Below are 20,863 nucleotides of genomic sequence, written 5' to 3' on the forward strand. Positions count from 1 at the left end.
TTTGTAAACCTACAGCATCGGCATTTCAAGAAGAAGAAAGAAAAGAAAGTCGCCCTTTCATTTTTTTGTTCCACACTGTCAGGCGTCTTCCGAGAAGCAAGGCGTCCGTTCGCTTTATCGTCTGCTTGCGTACCGCTCTGGTGGTCGCGATGGATTTCAGAACACAAGTTCGTAGTACTGAGTTGTTGTTAATATAGTGCAGAACTACACGCTCGTTATTCTGAAAAGTTCGCTATATTGAAATACGTAGTAGTGAAATAATTTTACATTCACACTATTAGCAGTCGGCATGGGATTTTTGAAAAGTTTGTTAATGTGGGGTTCGTTATACCGAGATTTCACTGTATATGCCGCCTGGTTTCGTGACAACCCATATTTTACGACAAATGAGTTTGGCCCCGGCAAAATTTCTGTAGAATTAATGTATTGAAAACCTTGGTTATACTGTGCAGTTTTACGCCGACTTTCAGATTTGTGCGAAAGAAAAAACCACCTTTATGTGTATCAAGTGTCGACCAAACACTCACAAGTGCAAAATATAAGCTTGCGTTCTCCTAGGTTGACAATCGGAAAAGTAGAGAGTGAGACAGGATGTCTTCTTAGAATGGAAAATTTATTTTCCTGGAAGTTCATGCACTTCTACATAAGGCTCGATCGCGTGCGTTTATATATGGGGTCATTATCTAGTCAAGCTCTATCCACGGAGAGTAGCTTGAGCTGGCCAAAAAATTGATATTTTTACGTTTTCGGACCGTGGAAACTTTTCTTCATTGACATAAAGCTGATCTCCTGCCTTGGTCGTACTCGCAGTCACAGGCTTGTGCACGCATACGAATGCGATGCAGGTCTTTTTACTGTGCAAAATTACTTTCACTTGATGTCAACGTTCATCATAGCAGCGGGACATTACTAGTTGCACCTCACAAGGCAACAAATTATAATCTGCGCTGCTCTGTCGCGCACGAAGGCATTCTACGCAAACTTGTGGTTCTCCGCCATTATGTGATACTGCTGAGATGACACTGTGTCTGGACTCTACTAGTGAGAGGCTGTTGGAAAGGCGGTTTCGGTTTTGTTTTCATGTGCAGGCAATCTTCGAACTTTATTTAATGATATTAGAATGTGCGTTAGATTTGATTTTTTTGAAGGTTGAGATTAAAGATTCGCTCACACTTCCTTCAGCTAATTAGCAGTGCCATTGGCAAGAATTATTTAATCTACCTTCCTTGCAAAGGCACAAGGTCCTGCCATAGGCTTATTCAGGTGGTCTGTACCCATTTTTCGGGTAAGGATGAGTGTTCTTGCCTATTATCTTAGTTTTTCGATTATATGACAACCGGTTTATATGAAGGCTTTGCGTTGTCCCCTGAAAGTCGTATAATCGAGGTCTCACTGTACACACCTTTTCTGTATTGTTTCTTTAGATCATGGGTTGACAAGCAGCCTGGTATTCGTGTTCAGCGACTCCGGCCAGAAAGTGAAGTGGATGTTGAGGCAAGTATCATATATGAAATCCTTATCATAGTCTCTTGTAGTTATATTTTAAGGATGCTACTAGATACAGATACATGCGTCACCTAATTATTTGTGCTGTGCTATAAATCTTGGTTTTGTCTATGTACAAATGAATGAAAATTGTAGGCTAAATGACCCTGATCTGCTTTAATTGGCATTCAGCATGACCTGTGCAGCTTTTTTAAAGGTGGTTGATATGTTTCTGTGTAAGAGAGCTGATGGAGATAGGCAACACAGTTGGTCCAAGCCTCTTCATGTGACATACACTGTTTTCAGTGGAAACATCTTGATAAATCCTTTATAGCAAGATAATGCACTGTTTATGTAGAGTGTGGCTAATGATATTTCATATTTACATATTTATACACAATAATTTTTTATATCTGTGTTCGGAGGAAGTTTTAACCATCACCCCGCAGGGGCGTCTGCGCAAGCGGTGTGTGGCTGAGCCATGTCAGACGAAAAGGGGATCCTGGGGGTTGAGCCAGTGCCGGTTGATTGGACATTTAAGGCCCCCCGGCGGAAGCAACACACCCCTTTGGCCTTGGTTTCATATAGACGGCACCCCTAGGCTTACCCATCCCGGAGGAATCGGCAGTCGCCTTTTCCTATCTCTCTCCCTACATCTTTGTCTTTCTCACTTTTTTCTAATCTTTCCTGTCTACTTCCCCCTTTTGTTTACCGCCTACCTTGGTCTAGGTGCATTGCATTATGGCAGTGTTGTACTGCTGGCGTCTGCAAGCTTTCAGCATCGACAAACTTGCAGTGTCCTCTCGGTGGGCTTCATGGTGGGTGGCCGCCAACGCTTCTGAACAACATACAACCAGCATGCATAAAGCATTCCCCTTGCTTAGCGATCGTGCCACCTCAAAGTGGGTACCAAAGACTTCAATTCTTTCAGCCGGCCAAGACTTCCATGTTATACACTCTAAGAAAAGTAATAAGAATGCCGGAACCGTATCCCCCTTCGTAATTGCTAGGTGTCTAACAGAATATCTTGATGCCGGGTACAAGGTCACCAAAATGGCCAATGGAGATACAAGAGAAAGACGAATTTGAAAAGCTGAACTCTTTTACAACTTTTGAGGACACACCAATCAGTATTACACCGCACAGGTCTGTGAGCTCTACCCGAGGGATAGTATAGGACGCAAATTTGCTTGACCTGACCAAAACTGAACTTCTGGAAAGATGGAAGAGTTAGAACGTGACCAATGTACAGTGGAATAAGGTAAGAAGAGACAATAAGGAAACACTAACTAAACACCTAATACTGACGCTTGCCTCTATCGATCTGCTAGAAACCATTCAAACTGGGTATACAAAGACTTCCGTGAGGCCATATATTCCTAACCCCCGCCATTGCTTCTAATGTCAGAGATATGGCCACGGCTCACAAAGCTGTTGTGGTCGGCAAACTTGTGCTTAATGTGGAGTCTCGGGCCATGCGTCCAACACCTGCAAAGAACTGGCGCACTGTGTGAACTGTGGTGGAAATCATGCCGCATACTCACGGTCCTGTTCATTTTGGAAAAAAAGAGATAATCACATTGAAGGTAAACGAGAACATCACGTTTAAAGAACCAAGAAAAAGAGTCTCGCCATTTTATGGCCCCACATATGCTGATGCGGCGCGTCAGAGGGCGGCGTTGCACCAGCCTTCGCCACTCCTACGGCCTGTGCCACTCCTTTGGCTGTGGCGCCTGCCCCCAAGGCAGCAGTAGTTTAGTCTTCTTCGCCTACTAGCAAAGAAAGACCGGAGACTCCAGGGTCTTCAGAGCCTCACCTCATCAGGCGAGGCCAGAAATTCGAACGACCAGCTCACACCTGCAGGCATCCAGTGCCTCTGAGGAGGCAATGGACACAGCTTGTATCCTTGGTGCCAAAAGATCGGCATGGCTCCTTGGAGTGCGCCAAGAAAACAAAAAATAGGATAACAGGGCCCGACGCCGGCCGTTACTTCAATTCCCACTTCCTGCCTAAACAGTCACCTCCTCTTCGTACGCACAGCACTATGTTACTTTCATCATGAACACAGAAATAATACAATAGAGCGTCAGCACTACGTTACTTTCATCATGAACACAGATATAATACAATGGAGCGTCATGGGCCTTCTTAGCAACCTTGACGATGTCCAAGAACTTCTACACGAACATTCTCCAAGTCTGCAGTGTGTACAGGAAACACACTTAAAATTCAAGAACACCAATTTTCTAAGCCATTATGCTCGGAAAGGCTGTGGCGTCATTGCGTGGTGTGGCCTTTATAGTTAATCAAGGTGTAGTATGTACACACCTACCACAACAAACAGTGGCTTTTAGCAGTGGCTGTTCGAGCATCTATTTTGAACAAACTCGTCACTATCTGCTTTTTTTACATACCTCCACAGTACCGCCGTGAAAAACATGAATTCCAGTCCCAAATAGATGAACTTCCAGAACCTTATTTGGTCCTTGGGGACCTGAATGCACATAGCAGTTTGTGGGGTGATCCTCGCTGCGATGCTTGATGTCGCCTAATCGAACGGTTTTTGTTCTCTTCCGGCGCATGTCTGTTGAATAGAAAAGAATCAACGTACTGTTCCTTCGCAAACCAAATGTACTCGGCTATAGACCTCAGCATTGCATCTCCAACTTCTTTTCCCCCTACTTAATTGGAAAGTTGTTGCGAATTACCACGGAAGTCACCACTTTCCAATAGTTTTTCTGTGTGTACCGAAAGCAAATGAATCCTAAGTGGATTCATTTGCTCCTAGCAAATTAATCCAACAGGCTCCTAAGTGCCTGATTGAAAAATCAGATTGGGAACAGTTTAAAAAAGATGCACTTTCAAACTGGATTGATATGTGGGCCTTAAGCTTAGATGCAGCTGTCAACTACTCCACAACATTTTTGATTTATGCTGTCACAAAATGTATCCCACAAACTGGGCTGTCCGCCTGGGCTGTCCGCCAAACGACGCATTCCTTGTTGGAACAATGATTGTCGAAACACTCGAAAAAAAAGCTAAATAAAGCTTGGAGGTTACTTCAGAACTCACCGGCAGCCGAGAACCTTGACAGTTTTAAGAATGTAAAATCCCAAGGCAGAAGAACGCGTAGACAGACAAGAAAGGAAAGCTGGCATAAGTTTTTATCCGGGATCAATTCATATACACAAGAGGCAAGAGTCTGGAACATGGTAGGAAAGCTAGCAGGACAGCAGTCTCATTCACTCCCTCTAGTAAACACACTAGGCGACAGTTTGGAAGACCAGGCCAATACCCTCGGCACTGTTTGGAACTCACTATGCGCTGGGCAGTGCTCTCTCACCCCTCTTGCTGGTGTTCCTTCAAGAGACACTGAGGTGTCCTTCACGACACCGAAGGCGTCCGTCAGAGACTCTGGACGCATCCAACAGCGGGTGGTGCCCTCCTCCTCTAGTGTCTCGGCGCTAGGCAGGCGCATCTAGCGTCGGAGGTTTCCTCGTCTATGTTCTGTACATACGTTATAAATATAACCGTTTTGCTGTGTTTCCTTCTGGCTGCCTTCTGTCTTGCCAATGCCTGGATGCTTCCTGCCCAGCCTTGGCCCTCGCAACATGCTACCCAAGAAGACCGGCGAAATCACCCTCTTCGTAAGAGCGCACACTTTAAACAGATCTCCAGCTCGTCGCACTACACCACATTGTTCCAACAATACAAAACAATAATAGAAAAACAGGAACTAGAGCACAAATCCACAAAACGCGAAGGATACAACGAACCGTTCATGTTAGCTGAGCTAGAGGCATCGATAAGCTGAAGCAACAACTCATCCCCAGGCCCGGGCCGTGTAGTACCGTATTTACTCGCTTAATCCTCGCACATGCATAATTCTCGTACCCCCCACTTCGCCCCAAGAAAAATACGATTTTTTTTCCTCGAGTAATTATCGCACCCCCGAAAACAGCCGCAATATTGTCGTCTGCTCGTTCCAGCCATTGATGATGTTAGCGCGCACCATCTGGTGCCATCTCTTAAGCATCAAGCGTACTATTGCACGGAGATCCAATCCAATCCAAGCCAAGCCGAAGTGGCCAGTGCGTGTTGCGGCGTGTTTTTTGTGTTGTGTCGGTAATCTTGGCACGTTATGGGGCGATACTGAAGCCACGCGGCTGCTTCAAGTTGCAAGTGATGGATCATGCGCTAAACAACGGCAACAGGGCCGCCGGTAGGCCCTTCGTAGCCTACGAGTTTTGTGTTGGCTACTGGTGACGGCAGCTGAAAGCCACCAAGATGGGTTGGGCCTGCCGTGTGCCTAAAACTAGGATTGATGGTAAACTTTATTTCTTCAGCAGGGAACTGCGGACGATTCTGTTAAAAATAGCCATCAGCCCAATACTGACGTCCTACGCTTACTTTTTGAGGGCTCCTGTTGAGCGCCGACCGTTACCTCTACGCCCGCAACGCCCACAAGCTTCGCGTATGCTATTCTAATTCTCGACTATTTGTTTCCACTTTTTGTGTCTCAAATAAATCTTGCCTTGTGTTGAACCTCTGCTTTTATTATTGAGGCAAATTCTAATTAGTACTTCTTAAAGCTTGCTGTAAGGTGCTTTTGTGAGAATTCCGATTTGCAGCCACTTTGTTTTCTTTTTCGTTCTCTGCATTTTCGTAGAAAGTTTTCCCGCGTAATTCTCGCACCCCCCAACTTTGCATCTGTTTTCTGGCAAAAAAAGTGCGAGGATTATGCGAGTAAATACGGTATATGAAATGTTAAAACACCTGCCCTTTGAAACTCAAAAAGCCCTTTTCTCCCGGAGGATTTGTTTTTCTTACCTCACAATGAAGAATGTATATTGCTATTTTTGGTATTCCGGTGAGATTCCATCAGTCTGTAAAGAAGCCATTGCCATTCTGATTCTAAAGCAAGGCAAAGATTCATCCTCCGTTACCAGCTACAGACTGATCACACTAACAAGTTGTCTCTGCAAACTCTTGAAAAAAATGATTAACTGCCGGCTTTTACAATACCTAGAATCATACAATCTGCTCAATCCACACCAGTGCGGATTGCGTGAGGGTAGATCCACCACTGACCACCTGCTACGCATTGAGGCACAAATCCACGATGCTTTCATTCATAAATAGCTCTTTCTTTCAGTATTTCTTGATATGGAAAAGACATACGACATGACATGGTGTTCTGGCATACTGTGAGACCTCTCACGCTTAAGTGCCCAAGGTAAAATGCTCACCATAAATGAAAATTATTTGTCGACCCGCACTTTCCGTGTCCAAGGGGGAATGTCTTGTCATATACATTTGTCCAGGAGACTGGAGTGCCGCAAAGTGGTGTGTTGAGTTGCACACTTTTTATTGTAAAAATTAATTCATAGTATTCCTACATTCCTTGCAATATGTTTTAGTCCGCATATGTCGACGACGTTCAAATTGGTTTTAAATACTTCGATCTCTCAATGTGCGAGTGGCAGCTTGATTTGAATAAGATCTCCAAATGGGCAGATGAAAGTGAGTTCACCCATAACCCGCAAAAAAGCACATGCGTATTTACAAGACCACATTATTGCGTATTTACAATCGACCACATTCATACTATCAATCAGGTAATAGAGAAATACTCAGAATGTAACCAACCACTATACATAGCCTTCATAGATTACGAGAAGGCGTTTGATTCAGTAGAAATATCAGCCGTGATTCAGACATTGCGGAATCAGGGCGTCGATGAAGTATATATAAACATCCTGGAGGAAATTTACAGGGGATCAACTGCTACCATAGTGCTTCATAAAGAAAGCAACAGAATACCAATGAAGAAGGGTGTAAGGCAGGCGGACACAATCTCCCCAATGCTATTTACCGTGTGCTTACAGGAGGTTTTCAGAATCCTAGAATGGAAACAGTTAGGGGTAAGGGTTAATGGAGAGTACCTTAGTAACCTGCGCTTCGCCGATGACATTGCATTGCTGAGTAACCCGGGGGATGAATTGCAACTCATGATTACGGAGTTAGACAAGGAGAGCAGAAAGGTGGGTCTTAAAATGAATCTGCAGAAAATGAAAGTAATGTACAACAACCTCGGAAAAGAGCAGCGCTTCGAGATAGGTAATAGTGCACTTCAAGTTGTAAAAGACTATGTCTACTTAGGGCAGGTAATAACCGCGGAGCCGAACCACGAAATTGAAGTAACTAGAAAAATAAGAACGGGGTGGAGCACATATGGCAAGCACTCTCAAATTATGACAGGTAGATTGCCACTAGCCCTCAAGAGGAAGGTATATAACAGCTGTATCTTGCCGGTACTTAGGTACGGAGCGAAAACCTGGAGACTTACAAGGAGGGTTCAGCTTAAATTGAGGACGACGCAGCGAGCAATGGAAAGAAAAATGGTAGGTGCAACCTCAAGAGACAAGAAGAGAGCAGAGTGGATTAGGAAACAAAGGGGGTTAAGGATATCATAGCTGAAATCAAGAAGAAGAAATGGACATGGGCCGGGCATGTAGCGCCTAGACAGGATAACCGCTGGTCGTTAAGGGTAACTAACTGGATTACCAGAGAAGGCAAGCGGGTTAGGGGGAGACAGAAGGTTAGGTGGGCAGATGAGATTAAGAAGTTTGCGGGTATAAATTGGCAACAGCAAGCACAGGACTGGGTTAACTGGCAGAACATGGGAGAGGCCTTTGTCCTGCAGTGGACGTAGTGAGGCTGATGATGATGACGATGATGTATTTACAAGAAAGAGAGGCCTTCATCCTGATTGGATCATTGACCTTTGCGGCCAGTGACTAGCTGTGGAAACTGAAAACGAATTTCTAGGCATAATTTTAGACATGAAATTGACATTTGTAGCCCACATAAAAAAATCTGAAAAATAAATGACTGAATGCTATGAATGTACTGGGTCTTATGTCTGACATCATGGGGCAGTGATAGAAAATGTCTGATGAATCTTTATAGAAGCCTTATACGCACACGCCTAGATTATGGGGCGATCGCCTATCAGTCTGTAGCACCAAGCGTTTTGAAAATGCTTGACCGGGTCCATCATTTGGGAATCCGTTTTTCTTGAGTGCTTTCCGTACCAGTCCCGTGGAAAGCCTGTATGTTGACTCGAACGAGTGGTCTTTACGTTTCCAGAGGTGCTACTTATCTTTTGTGTACTTTTTCAAAGTGAACACAAACAATAAACACCCCTTACACTACATTATGAGTGATATGTCTAGTTCTGCCCTCCTTGACAAATGCTCTCCCATGAAACAGCGCTATGCACTTCGTGTGAGGGGTCTAGCTGAAGAAAGGGACATGCCACTTGAACACCGTTTGGCTGCTTCTGCTGTATATGTCCCGCCATGACAGTGGCAGCTCATAGATTGCGATCTTTACAGCAGGAGCCTACGCGATACTTGCGGTTGTAAAACACAAAACGAAATTTACAAAGTGCAGACATATACACAGACTCCCTGAGCATTGTAAGAGCCCTCAAAACGCTCAAAAGAGAGAAAATTCTCATTGTAGTCTCGCTCTGCTCACTCCTGTGCACAGTTTACTCACTTAAAAAACATGTCGTGTGCTGGGTGTCAGGGCACTGTGAGCTAGCTACGTCCGCCAACGAAAACACCAATACATCCGTTGATATCCCTGCGCTTGACTTTTCTTAGACGAAAACCTTTCCTTAGACGAAAGCTCGGAGCTTACTGGTAGAGCACATGGGATTTGCACACACAAAATAAACTGCACATTACCAAGCCGCAACTTGGTAACCGGCCGCCAGTGTCCAAGTCACGCCATACAGAAGTTACACTTACAAGGCTCATAATTGGACACACTTACAGTACACATTCATACCTTTTGTCTGGTGCTGACCCTCCCATGTGTGATAAATGTGGTGGACCACAGATTGTGCTTCATATTTTAATACAATACAGTGAACTACACCCTATAAAAAAAAGCATTTCCTATTACTTCAGTGAGACCAAGTGCCTCTTGATCCAGTAATGTTTATTGGTAAAGATCCGCTTTGGAAACTCAAGTCACTGTTCTCGTTTTTTAATGATGTTCGTTGGTTTCATGTCATCTACCCTGGTTATCTGCAGCATGACCTCCGAACAGAGGTAACTGCTGCGGTGCCTAAATTACAGAAAGCACTGGCCTCCCCGCCTTTGGCCACAAAGGCTTTGAGGATTGCCGCTCATTTTCTATGCACACATCACATCTCATTCTCATGATTTTAATACTTGTGTATTTTACCCGCCTTTATGGCAAAGGATTTTAGGCCTCTATACAGCCGCTTAACATAACCATTCTTCACACTCTTACTCATGCACTGGCACTCTTTGGTCATCAATGGCTCTTGCGCCAAAAAACATCACATATCATCAAGTTTTAACCATTAGGTGTCCTTGTGCACTTACCACATCATACAGTACATGAACCTCTTGTGCTTTGCTTCCATTGAAGTGAGATCAATGCAGCTGGTAATGAACCTTTCAGAAAGGAAGAATTGTGCAAAAAACACCGCACATCATAGGCAGAGGCGACGACACCTGCGCAAGCTTGCAGCTGTTATATTTACATCTTAGGCAAGTGATTATATAAAAGAAAAAGAGGGCGAAAACCGGAAGGGAGGTACCCACATGCGCAGAGCAAACAGCAAAAAGGAGACAGGCAATTAAAACCCGCAGTTTGGCACATTTCCTGTAAAAATACGCTTTGAGTTTATTAATAGCAATTCAGGGGGTGCTTTTACAATGACTACAGCTTCCATCAATATGGAAAGCCTCAATCAGTTCACGGTGGTCTTGTCTTATCTCCTGTTTGTTTAGTATCGAAGCTGTGACTTTCGGGTCAGCATCTGAGCACTGTAACCACTGTATCACCAAGGTAGACTGTTCCAACCTTTTTATGTACATTTTTTCTTGCACTTTCAGATCATTGATGGTGCTGGCCACCACATTTTTGCCGACAAGCCTGAGCAATTCAATGAAATTGTGTCAAAGATCTGTCGGGGAGCTGATGCAGCTGAGAAGACGAATCGCGCCTTGGCAGAAGAGAAGGAGAGAGAAGAGTGGGAGCAAATGGAAATGATACATCGACTTGCACTCTGAGGAGGTTGCCCGTTGCAGTTTAGAACAAAGGCACCTTCATTGGTATATGTTTAAAAAAAAATGAATGTCGTTGGCACCCTTTGAGCGAGGAATTTTTTTGGCCTTGTACGGCAGATTTTAGTTGCACATCGCAGCATGGTAGTGCTAGCAAACTATTGCCTCAGTAAATATATATATTCTCTTTGTGTGTTCCTTGTGCAATAATTGCTTACTGTGCACCTTGCATGGTTATAACTTCAAGAAAGAGTGGTCAGAAGATAGCCATGACTGTGTTTGCGGGTGATAAACAGTCACGTGCAGAAGCCAGTTGTGCACTTGGTTGGCCATTTTTCGAAAGTCACAGCTTGGTCTATATTGAAGTTTGAACTGTTTAGTCTCAATTTTGAAGCATGGAGAATGGCTATGTTAGATGTATAGATAAGACTATTTTTTGGAACCGCCTTTATGGTGATGTGTATGTGTTTTGACCCTTTTGTCACTGTTGTTTGTCAATTTCAAGCACTTCCTTCTTTGTTTCACTGGTATCCGCTTGTGTGTGCATTTACTTTTGTTTTGCACCAAGTTGCTATTGAGAATGTTTTTCTGCGAGGTTAATCTGTGATTATGAATCTATGGTTGATCTGGAGATGACCCAAAGTCAAGTTTCTCTGTTGATAACAGAATGCTAGACTTAGGTGGGAGGTGTTATGACAGCATACTTTATAAAGAGTTCAGGTTATGCTCAATCTGATTTTTGGTGATTAAATAAATGGCAATGCCATTTCACACCTAACTGCTCTTGCTGATAAATATGGGCCCCATAGAATCTGGAAATTCTACCAAAATTCAGAAGAAGGAATGTGATGCTTACTGAAGATGTTAAAGCAATGATACAAGGTGGCCTAAAAAGTGGCCCGATACTATCTTGAATTTTGACCCTTAGGCTTTATGCAAATATTGGGGGAAGATGCAGACTGGTGTGAAATAATCTCAAAACTGGAGCAGACGAAGTGTTTTGCTAACAAACACTAGTAATTGGTCTTTCTTGTATGCAGCAGAAGTGTGGGCTCCAAATCAAGCACCCTATTTCATCATATGTGTTTGTGGGAAGATGCAGACCATTGTGAAATAATCGCTGAGCCTTAGGGCAAGCTAAGCGATGTGCTAACAAACACACTAGAAATGGAATTTTGTGGTGTGCAGTAAAAATGAGTTCTCCAGATCAACCATTCTATTCTATTTTACCATATGTCATGCTTTTCTGAGCACAAAACTTGTTTACCGTAAGGCTGACCAAGCCTGTTGGAGCTTGAGCGTCCTACCACATAAAGTCACTGGTCTGCTGAGGTTGAGCAAGATGTAAATATTTTGTCAAATATTGTTTGTTCTAACACAGTTGACCCTTGGAACAGGTGTAGTGATTTGACTGGGTTGATTGAAGTTGGTTGCTTAAAGGAAAATATTTTTGCTGGCAAACTGTGACTAATCTTATTAGTTCTTTCTATTCTTATGAGAAAAACTGAAATTTTGCTGTAGCTCTAAATTGTCAAAACGAGCTTACTTCATTAGAAGGCTTAAATACTGCTGATCTGTACTATACGTAATGGGTTATTTAAGAGGTGCACTTAAAGTGTTTTGCTGTGAATGGTCAAGTCTTGGGAACAAATTTTGTTGTTGAGATTTTGTTGTTACTGGTTTTGAGATTTTATCAGGGCTAAGAGAGCTGGTCTCTGTGTGAATTCCTGAGGTTGCATGATTTCTTTTGCTAGGACACACTCTGTTTTCAGCAAAGCGATTCTGTTCAACTGATGTGAGCCATGTTTATTTCATGCCAGCACACTTCTCAGCCAGTTGTTTTAAGATTACTCATATTTCAGTTTAGTTTTTAGTTTAGCTTAGCTATATTATAGCGAATTATAAATGTGTCATGAAACATCTATAAACATTATTTTGAAGTGCTGCTATGAAAAATTTAAAAATTTGAAAAATTTCTACATAACTTCACTAAGCCTAATGGTTCAAACTCTCAGCTTTACCGGCATGTTATAACATAGAAAATGTTGCTGTGATATCTTGCTCAGTCAGGTTAGGTAAAATATTGTAGCCTTGTGCCCAGTGAAATGTGCAAATTGTGCTAATGAATTGCTGCAGTGCAGAGAGCACACGTCTGTTGCCACATCATTTTTTGGCTGATTCGTTCATGCCCTGTCTTGCCAGAATATCGTGAATGAACCGTCTGTCTCCACTGTTGCGAGCGGGGTGGTGAAACACAGTTGAACAAGTTTAAGAGCTAGAACCTGTGAATTAAGGATTTTTATCATGAATCGGGAACAACCCCTTTTGGCACTGTGCCTACCATTGTATGTGCTGACATCTCACTTGAAATGTTAACATTAAAGAACCAGTAAACTGGCCTAGCCTTCTTTAGACCTTCCAAACAAGCTTACTTATCTGTACAGAAGGCCGTAGCAATCCAATTCGGCAAATTTCACAGAGTTGCGTGCTGCACAGGAACCTTATTTAAAAAAAAAATTAAATCCCACACCACTCTTTGGCACCTTACTAGTCCTCTTTATCCGTTGATTTACATAATGTTGCCCACGGGCAACATGACATAGCACTAAGTTTGTCTGTTGGTCGTCTGCACTACGAAATTGCGTATTCACCTTGCAAGGATGCAGTTTTGGCCGTGCAATCGCCATGCGCATTGCATATTTGTTAACCTCGTCGGTGCCTTTCACTGTGCTGCGCAGTCTGTGAGTAACTAACAGTAGCGTTGATCCATCATTGGCTGTGCGCTGATGGCTTACCGTATTTACTCGCATAATTGGCGCACTTTTTTTCGCAATTTTGGGCGCAAATTACGCGGAGATTTTTTGAGTGCATACGAAATATCGTGTCACAGCCCTAACGCCTGCAGTATATACCTAGAAAAAATAAAATGAATTGAGAACAAACGAAGTATACTTGTTAATTGAAAATAACTGGCACATACTCTAACCAGTCAGATTTGGTCACGCACGGTTCAGTGGAAATCACTGATTGTGAGTACGATTGGGAATTATCGTTGTGGCCGCTGCCACCGCCCTCTTGAAGCGCACCGTCCACGGTTCTGTCAAGCGCACTCGAATGCCCCATTTTCTTGGAGCTGTTATCCACAATGCTGGGAGAAACTAGGTCCCACCACACGGTGATGCCGGGAGACCAAGCATCTGCACATAACTGAAAAAGCCTTCTTCAATGGCAGGAAACTTGCATTAGGAAGCGCATTCTCTTCTGCTTTTTCGTGAACCCATCGCGCCGATCGTCACACATTGAAGTATGTCACCGTGAAGTGCTTTGCGGTGTTATGGTTACGTTTTTCTTCGGCAAAATTTACAAAAGCGAGCTTGTATTTCGCTGTATATATAATTGCATAGCACATCACAAGGGAACTGTAAAAGTGCGTCGGCTGGATGATGAAACCTAAACTTCAGAATTGGACCAAGTGTGCGTTGCAGTGCAGTGTGGATGCAAAGAACGAGGAAAACAGTTTGCACGCAACAGGCCCTCCCACGCCTCCGATGCAGAAAGGTGTCCGTGCCGGGACGCGGGCGTGCATTCTGGCGGTGGTAGTAGAGGAGGAAAACGCTCGAGCAGTTCTGTTTTTGGGTACGGTATTTTAGTTTTTGGGTACGGTATTTTAGGGACCCTAGTTCGGGGGAAGCTTCCTCGGAAAAAGGGACTTACCCCATTTGACAGCTTGTCTGCTCGGCAAGGTGTGCTTCGTCCAAAGCATCGAAAGGTCCGAAGTCTCTTTGTGCGTCGGGTAGCGTGAAATATGCGAGTAAATACATTTTTTAACAAACCTGGTAAAATATTAGAGGTGGGTAAGTTATGCGAAGGCACAAATTGTGCGAGTACGTACGGTGAATCGCTGATCTACTCTTATGTGCTGTAGTGGGCATACTCACAACTGGCTATCTTTACCATTCTTTGCAGCAGAAAAAAGAGGTAGGCCAAGCGGGCAATAAAAACCATCATAAGCAGGTTGTTCTTTGCCCTGTGACTTCCTTATTACAATACTTATTGGCAAAATTCTTGCAGTAGCATGTTCACATTATATAAATTCACAGTTACTCTTCACAACTTTTTCACCGGGAAGATGTTTACTGGCCCTTTAAGAAAGATAACTTATGAACTGTGTTGGGACCTGTTGATACCTCTGATTAGGACCATAAGACCTAAGGTAGGACCTATGCTGAAGCATTAATTAATGTTTCTAAGCACTGGAATAGTGCTAGGTGTTCTTTTTTCAGGACAAGATGTTTGTTTGAGTTCAGGTTATTTAGCCATGTTAAAGGGAACGACAACTGATTTATTTCGACCCAGTTATTTTCGATGCGACAGAAAGCTCACCGTTCGTAGAGTTCGTAGCTGTTGTAGTTAATCCGAAAAACATGTAGTCATTTTATAACCAGTATTTTTTGATCTGAAAGACTGAATAAGGATGAACCCTTTCATCCAGCTATGCTGAAAATTTATAGGGATGTCGGTAGCCTTTCTGACGACGTGCACGTTGTCGTTCTGCTTTCGGAGAAGTTACCAAAACAATGCCTAACCACCTTATTCAGAGTTTTACGACTATTTTTGAAAATAACAAGCCATTACAATGAGATGGTGTGGCTTAATACAGCTTCTCTGTATTTGTACTACTGAGTTGCGTGCACCTGTGTCGTAGATGGCTTGTCCCGTTGTCGTTTGACAAAAGGGCCAAGCCAAGTCAACGAAAACGTCACTGCGCATATGCGCAGCCATGCCGATGAGCAGTACATGTAATTTTGGAGACAAATTGTAAATAGTAAAACCGCGTCGCTCCAAAATCTTAGCAACCCAGATACTGCGTGCACGGTTTTATGAGCACGCAGAAAAGTTGCTCAAGATGCACTGATGAGCATAGGATGATTGTCATGTGAAAGCGTATTATTGCGTGCTACTACAAAGGCACTTTAATGCATACTACTAACGCAGGCCTATATGTACATTTTTATGGAGTGATATGTTTTACTATAAAGAAGCAAACAATGTTTAGGTACTGACAAGAAAATTGTTGACCACATCCAGTTGCATAACAGGGCACATTGGATAATTTAAGGTTCTGCCATCATTTGGCACCACAGGCTACTTTCACGATTTTCAATAAATAAAAATATAACTCGACATTTAATGAGAAAAACACGGTTGCTTTGAGTCGCTATGAATGGACAATCTTTCTATTCATACAGTCATCTCATTTCATGTTCTGGGCAGTTGTAGGACCCTTTAAAGTTAGTGTATTGATAATAATATATTATATGCTCCGAAGTTTGTGATGTACTTGGTGTAACTTGTTTCAAAGGTTTTTCAAAAAATTTTTTTTTCTGCATTGGGGAAATGACTTGGCATTCAAATATATTCCTTTGTTTTAAGGGTGCTCTGAATTTATCAAGGTAAAAATATAACAGCAGGTGTATTTATATTGGCAATAACTATGTTTAAACAGCTGCTTTTTGTAGTGGCATACTATTTTATAGATGTCATCTGTACTACATGTTGGTACAGCAGTGAAAATTGTTTAGACATTACTCACAGCGAAATTGACCCACTGAAGTGGTTGGACTGTAAGAAGACTACAAGACTAGGCAAAACCTCTCCTTATATACAATTAATTAAAAAAAAAAGACTAGGCAAGTAAGTTGTGCTAGATTAGGGTTTGTTGTGCTAGTGTTGAAGGTGGCATTATATTCATAATAATTATATACATACTGCTTTTTGCTGTATGTTTTATAATCTTGTTTTCATACTGTTACACTTTGTTACAATAAAATATTTATAACACTGTAAGCTTTTATAAATGTTGCACAGATGTTTTTCAGTTCTATTGCCAAGTATTTTCTGCATGCTTTGATACTTAGTGTCTGCTATAGCATAAAGGAAGTCAGGTGTACCTATAAGTGGTTGTGTAATTTCATATTGGGACTAATTTATGTTGCAGATGTTCTGCACAGAGAGGAAAATTTTTTTTGTTCGCAGTGCACTTTTTGTGTGCTAAAATCGTGCAATAAGGAATACGCTTTATTTTCAATTTTAGACTACACTTTGTAAAGCACAAACAAAATGAATTGGTGTGTGATTGCTACAGCTTAAAAAAGACACACACATACAAGCAGAAATGTAGTGTTGCTGTAGTCTTTGAAGGTGGCAAGGAGGGGAGAAAATAACATTGGAAGGAAGTCATGTTTGTTCACTTTGTTAGATACAAATGCTCAGATAGTACTGCAGCATTAAAATTGCCGTGGTTGGAAGGGCTGATAATTCAACAGAGCAGAATATGCCTCCTAATAATGGAGGCAACTGTAAAATAATGGAGGCAACGGCAGTTACACTTGCCTCCATTATTTATTTTTTTTAACCTGCTGAAAGCATTTCGCTTGCTTTTTTTACTTGCTCAAAGTAAGCGTCCCTGCTTTTTTTTCACTGCTATATATTGTTCCGTGATTTCAAAAGATTCACTATGTCAATTTGCAAAGTCATCGCAACAGAACATTCTTGGGCAGGTAATTCTATATATTGTGATTGTACTTTCCATTTATAGAGCCCACACACTTGTACATACAACAAAATAAAGGTGAAAAACACGATAAATAAATAAATCAATAAATTAATCAATCAAATTAAGTTTCATTATTTCATAATAAGGTGTACAAAAAAAGAATATACCGAAGGAGGTCCCTAGCGTACACTAAAATGGGACCTCCTATGAAATGTAAACACAATATTTGTTTAGCAGCAACAGTGCGAAACTAAGAGAATACAAGGTAAGAGAATGCAAGCATTGTACTTAGAACAAAGTTTATCCTGAGTAAAAATTGCTTAATTTAATATAAGAAGCATATCCGCTCTGTAAAATTATCTAGTTGGGCATTTGAAAGTGGTCCTCACTTATCTAAAAAAAATTGCAGCAAGCATTTGTCTCTAGCTTCTATGTGCGTGCATGTATTTTGTATTATATACTTTATTTTTTGATGAACTTTATTATTTGTGCTTCCATACCACTGTCATTTCACGTAGTAGTGGCACACAACCGCAGTTAGTGCAGTGCTCTTTAATGTGCAAGGGGCTATAGCCATTAACCGGCCTTTTGTGCGAACAATATGTTTAACCTTTAAAATAGTTTGAATAAGCTGCATATAACAAATAAATTTGGACCACTAAAACATTTTATTTCTCTTGTTGCATGAATTCCAGTGGTACAAGAAACTGCAGTTGCATTGTATTTTTAAAATGACCTGGACACACTTACTGGTATTAGTCTATAGTACATACACACATAAATGTTAATTTTCCAATCAAGGCTTGTACATATAGCTTCTTTTTTCCCCACATAATTGTGAATGTTGCACAATAATAGTTCACAAGGAGAAATTTTCAGCTTTTATAAAAAAACGTTTGGGTATAAAATTTCTTTAAAAACTAGTAATCTACCGTAAGTTTTCAGCCATATACATTGTCTACAATGTCCACATTTTCAAATGATAAGCAACTGAGATATGCTTCTAACTTATTTCTGGTTAGCTTGGCATTGTTTTGATAATACACATTGATACCAATCTCGATAAATCAATGTAAACATTTTTACAGTAAGAAATGTTGGATTTTAGCCATATTGTTCATGAATTCAAATGTGCGAACGTCTTAGCAGTAACCTGTTTGGTCTGTTGTCTTTCAGAAATGTTTTAATTTTTATGAGTATATAGGAACGGAGTGGTACCAAGCTGAAAAGTTGCATGTACCTCGAATAGAAAGGAAACTTACCTTGAGCTAATTGTAGTATTGTGTCATTGCGGTGCTATGCCAAATCATCGAAATTGTTTGGAAGGGACCTTACTTCCTTTTTATTATCAAAGTGCATTAAAGTGGCAACTGCCTTTTTAAAAGTTTTTAATTATAGTATTAACATCAAATCGTTAATAGTACAGTGAAGGCCACCATAACATATTTCTCATGCTTTTGTTTATAAAATTCTTAAGAAATCTTGAAAGAGGAGTTGGTTTATGTTAAGGTGTATGTTTAGGGGCTATTTAGCTCAAAATCAGGGGTATTGTAACAGGTATGTTAGTTATCTAAAACTAGTCTACAAGGAAAAAGTGAGAGTGATACATGCTGTCCTGCAAAACTGGGACCACACGTTGCTGTATCTACAAGGGGATTGTAGTATGTGAAGGTATGCTGCATATATTTTAGTAAATTGTACAATTGGCCGAAAAAGCATTGTTTCTGTGCATGTATTATTTGTTTCTGGTGTTAAATTTATTGTGACAGATATATTGTGTCAAAAGCTGCACAACAGTTGTTTTGATTACTGAAACTTCACACTTCACTGAGAAAGATGTTTCAGTTTCAGCTGTGGTTGTAAAGAGTTCCTGGGCATTATGCTTTTATGTGGCAATATATCTGCTGAAGTAGATTGCCTATTCTTGTTTTGTATTTTAATAAAAATATTGTCATGAGTAAGCTTATTGTGTTATAGCTTACAAATAAAGTTTTGTGGGTTTCAGAAGCTCAACGTGCCTTCACATGATAGTGGACATTTTTACAAGTGATGTCAAATCGTATTCTTTGTATTTTTGCGACATTGGCTAGCCAAATGATATTTCCTTAAAAACCACTCATTTATTGGCCAATGCCCCATAGTGGCTATGTTCCAAGGACAATAAGTGAACAAAAACAACAACAAGAACTTACTTTGACTCCCGGCCATTGACAATAGACGCTTGTACCACGCCTCAATACTGCAATATTTCATGTGGCATTGTCAAGTATGTATACAGGACACGTGAGTTTGTGAAGCATGAACACTACTTTCACTGTGTTTCACACCAGAGGAAGTTCTTTTCACTGTTTTAACAAGCAGAGGCGCGGTCATCTGGTAGAACATGCACTTACTACACAAACGACCAGAATTCAATCCCCACTTGGCTCAAACAACCCTGGTTGAGTCTCTACTGAGATCAAGGATTTTATTTTATTTGCATAATTCTTGATTTTTCGGTCATGCGTTACATGACAATTTTTCGCTTACAACCAACGACGCCGACACCGACGCTGACGCCGTAATTTCTGCAGAACGAGCTGTTTCACTGTATCTCAATAATACATGCTGATTGCAGGAAAACATAGGCAGTGTTGTGTCGTTTTTTTTTTTACGAAAAAGAAAGACGTTGCGGGATTTCGCGTGCACCTCTAGGACTTTGCGCACTGTTTTCTCGCGCCACTACGCGACAGCGGACGGCCCTAGGCTCGCTTCTTCTAAAGGGCGGGCCACAGAACGGTGCCGAGCCTCGGCTGCCTGCGGTGGGAAACCTCACCGCTCTGTACGCGTACTCGGCAGCTAAGGGTCGGTGTCATCACTTCTGGCTCCTCTTCCAGTTGATACTCAATGCGGCCGTTTCTCGTTCCAGATGACTGAACCGGACCCGATGCAACCAATCTTTATGTCCCCAGAAGATGCACATCAAGTCGGCCTGCAACATGGACGTCGGTCCATCGCCGAGCACCGACTTCGGTGGCCAGGCCTCAATGCAACTGGACCTCTTAGAAGACCGGGAACTTCTGCAAAAGTACTCGCACCCGGATTCTGCTAAAGAGGAGCCATTCAAGAGAAGCTTGTCGTTATCGGCGGAAGCAGCGACGACGACAAAAGCACTTACCAGCCCATGTTCTTTTCCGGCAAAGGCAAGGAGGGCACAAGCCAGGAACCAGGCAGAAGACGCATGCTGGACATCAATGATGACCGAAGCAGAGCGTGAGGAGGCAACTATCGGAGTGGTCTTTCGTGCTTCCAGATGTCAGTTTTTTCAGTTTTGTACCTGAAGCGAAACTTGGTCAAGAGGCCGCTCTCCTCGTACGGGCGCACGCGTTGCCGTGCCCTCCTGAGTCTGCTCCCAGCAGCAGCGTATGTCTCGATGACAGTGGAACCATCGCCGAGACACCCTGTCGGTGGCGATGATTTACCTCGGCAAGGTGCCTCTTCGATAAACTGGTACCACTGCGAAATCACTCAGCGAGAGATGCTACAAAAGAGGAGCCCTTAAAAAAAAGCTGGTTGTCCCGCATCGGTGGTACCGGTGGCGGACGCACAACCAAGGATGCGTCAGCTGGCAACAATGAAGAGAGCATTTTCTATCTCGTGTTATTTTTTAGCAAGCGCAAGGAGGGCACAAGCCAGGAACCAGACAGAAGACGCATGCTGAATGCCATGT

The 20,863-nt window shown here is 42.2% G+C and overlaps 1 protein-coding gene and 1 long non-coding RNA gene across 3 annotated transcripts in view; one reads left to right on the forward strand and one right to left on the reverse strand.

Annotated features, from left to right (window-relative positions):
• Positions 1–19,115, forward strand: part of LOC119176910 ((Lyso)-N-acylphosphatidylethanolamine lipase) — a 72,538-nt gene extending 53,423 nt beyond the window's left edge. Inside the window, exons 7-8 of the mRNA XM_037428249.2 lie at positions 1,425–1,494; positions 10,428–19,115. Coding sequence (XP_037284146.1) covers positions 1,425–1,494; positions 10,428–10,604 — 247 coding nt within the window. The 3' untranslated portion in view covers positions 10,605–19,115. The remainder of the gene's footprint in view (positions 1–1,424; positions 1,495–10,427) is intronic.
• Positions 1–20,863, reverse strand: part of LOC119176911 (uncharacterized) — a 92,207-nt gene that overhangs the window by 36,263 nt on the left and 35,081 nt on the right. The window lies entirely within an intron of this gene.

The sequence above is a fragment of the Rhipicephalus microplus genome, chromosome X, assembly GCF_043290135.1.
Source record: "Rhipicephalus microplus isolate Deutch F79 chromosome X, USDA_Rmic, whole genome shotgun sequence".
In the NCBI taxonomy this organism is placed as follows: domain Eukaryota; kingdom Metazoa; phylum Arthropoda; class Arachnida; order Ixodida; family Ixodidae; genus Rhipicephalus; species Rhipicephalus microplus.